Source organism: Rutidosis leptorrhynchoides, chromosome 4 (assembly GCF_046630445.1).
Source record: "Rutidosis leptorrhynchoides isolate AG116_Rl617_1_P2 chromosome 4, CSIRO_AGI_Rlap_v1, whole genome shotgun sequence".
Taxonomy (NCBI): Eukaryota; Viridiplantae; Streptophyta; class Magnoliopsida; order Asterales; family Asteraceae; genus Rutidosis; species Rutidosis leptorrhynchoides.
In genome coordinates this window covers 238,135,479-238,140,845 of record NC_092336.1, presented here as the reverse complement: position 1 = coordinate 238,140,845, position 5,367 = coordinate 238,135,479, and the positions used below count along the sequence as shown (strand labels likewise).

The window sequence follows — 5,367 nt, the reverse complement described above, 5'->3', positions numbered from 1 at the left end:
AATTCTTGAGATAGATGTTGCTTTTGAATTCATCACAAGCATTTTTCGATTCAAACTGAACCCAAAGCCAATATCCCCCTGCATGATGTATGGACACATTTACAAACCCTTCTTCCCTACAAATTCTAGGGAAATTCATCATAGCTTCTACCTCCTTGATTTTGATCAATAATGCTTCATTCGAATCATTAAATTGAGCAGCTTCATGATTCGATAAAGTGACTTTGTTAGTGATCTTTGGTTTGACAATAACATCTCTCTTACCGAATTTGACAGCATGAAGATAGTCATTACTGCCCAACCCACCTGAATCCTTCTTGGGAATAGAAGATCCGGATTTTGAATTAGTCCCCACTTTATGCTGATTAGGGTGCACATCTGATGTTTGTTTATGCTGAAATCCATTAGCTTTTGAGGATCGTTGGAACCTAGCAACAGAAGCACGCAATCGATAATTGCCGAACCAAATGTTTGCTAGGGATTTACCCAACAACTCCTCATCCTTGACACCCACAAAGCGCACAAATCCAAACCTATTACCTTTTATTGATCGTTTAAATGGAATGAAAGTATCTAAGATATTACCAAATACCTCACAGGCCTGCCCCAATTGTTTAGCAGTAAGATCCTCCGGCAAATTTGTAACATAAAAAGTTGTTGATACCTTCTCAACATCTGCAAACGGGTTATCAATTGGAGAAGTCGTCTTTCTCCCATTCCTACGATGCACGACTCTCCATCCTTTTTCTTTATTCTCCTTAACAGCGTTTGCTACCATGATCAATTGATCGATCCCGTCGAAATTCCGGTCAAAAAACTCAAGTGCGAAGAAATCGGATCCGGATCGCCTAGGGCTCCGGGGTATTTTTTTTTTATTTAAATGTGTGACGATTTACATAAAGCATTATACTACTCCTATTACATATGATAGGATATGTTTATGATAGAGGGATGTTCTGTTAAAGCTTATATTCATAATTAGCTCAAGAGTTCTTTAATACCCTAAAAATCAATTAGTGATAAAGAGAGATTCTCTTAAATTTCTATATACACATTCGTTTTTTTTTCATTTTTTGATGACACATTAATCGATTAGCTCCAACAATTTGTACCTCCAAACATTGTTAGTATTATTTATACCTTTGAACTTTTAGAGCCTTTGTATTCTTTAGTCTAATATTCTGTTAGAAAGTTTCTTAATAAAATACAAAGTAATGATAAATTCTAATTTATCTATAGTGTATTAGAATTTTTTCTCATCTTGAATAAAATATATTTTTAATTTTTATTATTGCCAAATAAACATTAAGTTCGAAGTAAACAAATATCTCCCGGCCCATTGATAACAAAAGATATCACCATATGTGGATAAATACTAATCATTTCTATAATTTGGAACTTATAACATGACTCATGGATACTGCATAAAATTTTCCAGTTGTTAAAAGCCGAGTCGGAAGCAATGCAATCGTTGCAGCCATTTTGGCAGCATCATCAGCTGAGAAGTTGCCTTTACCATCCGTCATTGATGTTCGAGTGAACCCAGGACAAAAACAATTGACACTAACCGCACCTTCATACCTCTTTGCCAAAATTTGTGAGTACGCGTTTAAGGCGAGTTTAGACACCGAATAATCAGTCCATACCTTGGGCCATTCTTGCGTCTCCCATCTTTTTTCCATTATGTCTTGTAAAAACACACTCACAACTTTATCTATTCGATCTTCGGTTAGTCTTTCTTTGTCTTCAAGTATCGCCTTCATTTGCTCGTTGTTTAACTTCTGCATTAGATTAGATCAATCAAAAGTAAGGAGAAATGTTGGGTGCATCTCTGATCATATGTGCTAGGCTAAAATGAAGACATGTTTTGTTAATTTTATCTAGCTTAATATTAAGAGTGAATTTTATGGACGATCTTTATATTTTACATGAAATTATATCACTAGTACTTTTCTCATAAACATCGAATATATATCAATGACATACTTAAAAATGCACGGTGAGGTCCCTATCCCTATATTTAACATTCGTATGAAACTCCGTTATATCTAACAATATGTGCAAAACAAATGGGTATAAAATGGTAATTTGGGAAAAAAAAAATTTCCCATCATCTTCAACTAAGTAAAATTATTGATTCAACATTTTTATTATATCTGTATATCTAAATGACATAGTTGAAATGAATAGTGCCTAAGGGTATTTCCGACTTTTCACTTTTTTTTATTATTATTTACATTTCATTTCACCAACAAAGACCCTTAGACTTTTTTCAAAAATTCAAATCGACACCCTAAACAGGGGGTAAAGTGTCAAATATCTGTATATCTAAATGACATAGTTGAAATGAATAGTGCCTAAGGGTATTTCCGACTTTTCACTTTTTTTTATTATTATTTACATTTCATTTCACCAACAAAGACCCTTAGACTTTTTTCAAAAATTCAAATCGACACCCTAAACAGGGGGTAAAGTGTCAAATAACCAATTTCATAAAAAATCTTAAATAAACTACCCCAAAATCTTCAACAGGTCATATCTTCTCGCTCGCACCGAGTTAAATTTTTTCCGACACCATCTTCAAACTCGAAATAATTTTAGGAACTCAATGTTACTAACTATACGCAAAACGGACGCTTTTTAAAAAACGCTAAATATTTGAGGTACTTTTCATATACGTTGATTTTGCGTTAAATTTTTAAAAGTCGACAATTACATAGCGAAACGCGGAGATGTACACATATTGTTAATTGAACATAACATTTAAATCTTTCACGAGCTATACCTTTTAATTCGACTCGAGTTGCGCTTCAACGACATCATCGTTAGCCACGAAATAATTTTACAAACTAAACGCAATAAAATACATTGAAAACCGAACCTCCGGCGCGAAGCGAGGATTGGAAACCTAGTTAACGACTATTAATGCTTCAACTTTTCGTTTCCTCATTTCAGTTTCACTACTAGAAAATCAGGAATTAGCGACGGAAAAATCTGTCACAAATCCATCCCAAAACGCGTTTTCCGACGGATTTGGGACAAATTCTAGCAGACCCAAAAATCGCCCTCGGTAATATTTACCAACAGATTTTGGGACGGTCATTACTTTTAGTGACGGATTTTTACGACGACCATTTTTACCGATGGATTTGCGATGGCCATATATTTATATATTTTTTTAAAATTACAATTTAGACGAAAACGCATAAACACTCATTCCTAAATGCATCTATATTAGTTAAAAAACAGTTTAAAAATAATAGTTAGCGTATAAATACAAACACATGTACGGGTATGCATATATTCACTAACAACGATTATGGAACTTTTATATAAAAACACTAGATCAAAGGTATGCATCAGACAAACGTATAATATATTGATGTATACATGTTATAATTGATATTATATATGTATTCTAAGTCACTTGGTACTTATACATGTTCATTCGTGCTCGTAAATTCGATAAAATCTCAATTATAAAAAAACAGTCGTAAATCCGTCCCTAATACTCTGATTTATCGACGAATTAGGGGCGGCCATATATTTAAATTACGATTTAGACGAAACATATATCCGTCGTAAATCCGTCGAAATACATTATACATAGGGACAGATTATCGGGCATAGCTAATCCGTCAGTAAATCGTCGCAAAAATTATATTTAGGGACAGATTACTGACGAATGAGTTACCGTAGTTATTCCGTCGTTAAACCGTCGCAGATGAGTGTTAAACTAATTTATTATGCGTGCGTTGGAAAGTCTTTGGAAATCCGTCGGTATTTAGGGACGGAATTATAGGCCGTCGCAAAACTGTAGCTAATTCCAAATTTTCTAGTAGCGTTTTAGTTTAATTTCGGTTTGATTTATGAATCTAAATATGTTGTTCGGTGTAGAAATTTTTGAATTCGGTTAAATCAAATTTAGTTAATAATATATATCAAGTTATTATTATATAGACCATATATAAATGGAATCTACAATCGTATTCAAGATCTACGTATTTTAATTATAATTATTGTTTCAGTTTTAATCTAGCCAAGTTAAATACTTTCCAGAAGCACCTGAACTCATGTATCACAGGAATATTCGTAAATTATCGTTTAACATATCGATTATAAATGGTGTTATATATAATATATACTCGTACTCGTATATGCTAGTACGTACATCTAATGTGCCAAGTCGAGAACTGATATTGAGAATGCGACTCATAGAAGATGAGCGACGAAAAAGGGGCAACATGGCTTCTGAAAACAGTTTGGATCCGTAGTAGTTCGTGTTTATGGTGGTTTCTGCGTGATCTACTGAATTCTCTCCCATGGCATTAAAAGATACTGCTGCATTGTTCACCTGAATAAACATATTAATATCATAAGATGCGACGATTATTTTTACTCAGATGTGCATGACCTAAACGTGTATAATTTGTTCAATGCGCATTGCAAAGTGCAGTAAAGAGTACTTACTAGAATATCAAATTCATCGAATTTGGATTGAAACCAAGAGACAAAAGACCGAATGGAGGCAGGATCAGATATGTCAAGCTGACAAAAACAAACATTACGTTCGAGTCCTTGAACCTTAAGTGAATCCATGGCTTTCAAACCTTTTGATTGATCTCTAGCGGTTAACACAACGGTTAACCCTAACTCAGCAAATCGTTTAACCAACGCGTACCCAATACCTTTGTTCGAGCCAGTCACAATCGCTACTGAGTCTTTTGACCACCATATTTCAGCGTTTGTGGGGCTGCAATTGGTTAGTTGGTTCTGTTTAGATGATGATGATACCATGGTTAAAGGGGGAATATATGGCAATTATGGGACTTAACAAACATATATATACATGTTTGTGTACATGTATGTATAGAATATATTGACTAGCATGTCATTGGTTATGATGAAATTTGACTATTGCAACTCAAGGTAAAATATTAAAAATTGAATTAAAAATTAATAATTAATAAAATTACTTAATTGGTTGTAATAAACAAGTCTCCTCGTGGGTGCTATGTGATATAAAATTCTTAGGGTGATGTAGATGGTAGGATCTTTATTTAACTATCCAGAAGAATTTAAATAGTGACATGTGATCTTTTAGTTTTTCTCTAAACATAAAAAAGAGTACAATTTCCTAGTTAACTCATACGTCAAAGGTTAGAGTTCGTGTCATCACGTGTCTAACTTATAACACCAAAAATTTAGTTAAAGATGTGCAGATCGGCAAGCAACACTAGAATCATGTTTTTTTCTGAAACCTACAAAACTCACTCCGTAAGAATCGGATGTTTGTAAAACACATCTATCAATATCCTCATATTGTAGGAGCAAGTATCACTTCACTTTATCAAGAATTGTAAATCC

The 5,367-nt window shown here is 33.7% G+C and overlaps 1 protein-coding gene across 1 annotated transcript; it reads right to left on the bottom strand.

Annotated features, from left to right (window-relative positions):
- Window positions 1-1,385: 1,385 nt before the first annotated feature.
- Window positions 1,386-4,797, bottom strand: LOC139841498 (short-chain dehydrogenase/reductase 2b). Its single transcript, XM_071831714.1, has 3 exons — window positions 4,471-4,797; window positions 4,172-4,354; window positions 1,386-1,781 (listed from the first exon to the last, which is right to left on the bottom strand). The coding sequence occupies exons 1-3, from the start codon at window positions 4,795-4,797 to the stop codon at window positions 1,386-1,388; spliced, it is 906 nt and encodes a 301-aa protein (XP_071687815.1).
- Window positions 4,798-5,367: the final 570 nt, after the last annotated feature.

Bases quoted from the DNA above. Each gene is read 5' to 3' on its own strand.
- LOC139841498 (XM_071831714.1), bottom strand. From the start codon at position 4,797: ATGGTATCATCATCATCTAAACAGAACCAACTAACCAATTGCAGCCCC. The intron at 4,355-4,470 runs GTAAGTACTCTT...ATGTTTATTCAG, and splicing joins TCGATGAATTTGATATTCTA to GTGAACAATGCAGCAGTATC. The intron at 1,782-4,171 runs GTACGTACTAGC...AATCTAATGCAG, and splicing joins CTCGACTTGGCACATTAGAT to AAGTTAAACAACGAGCAAAT.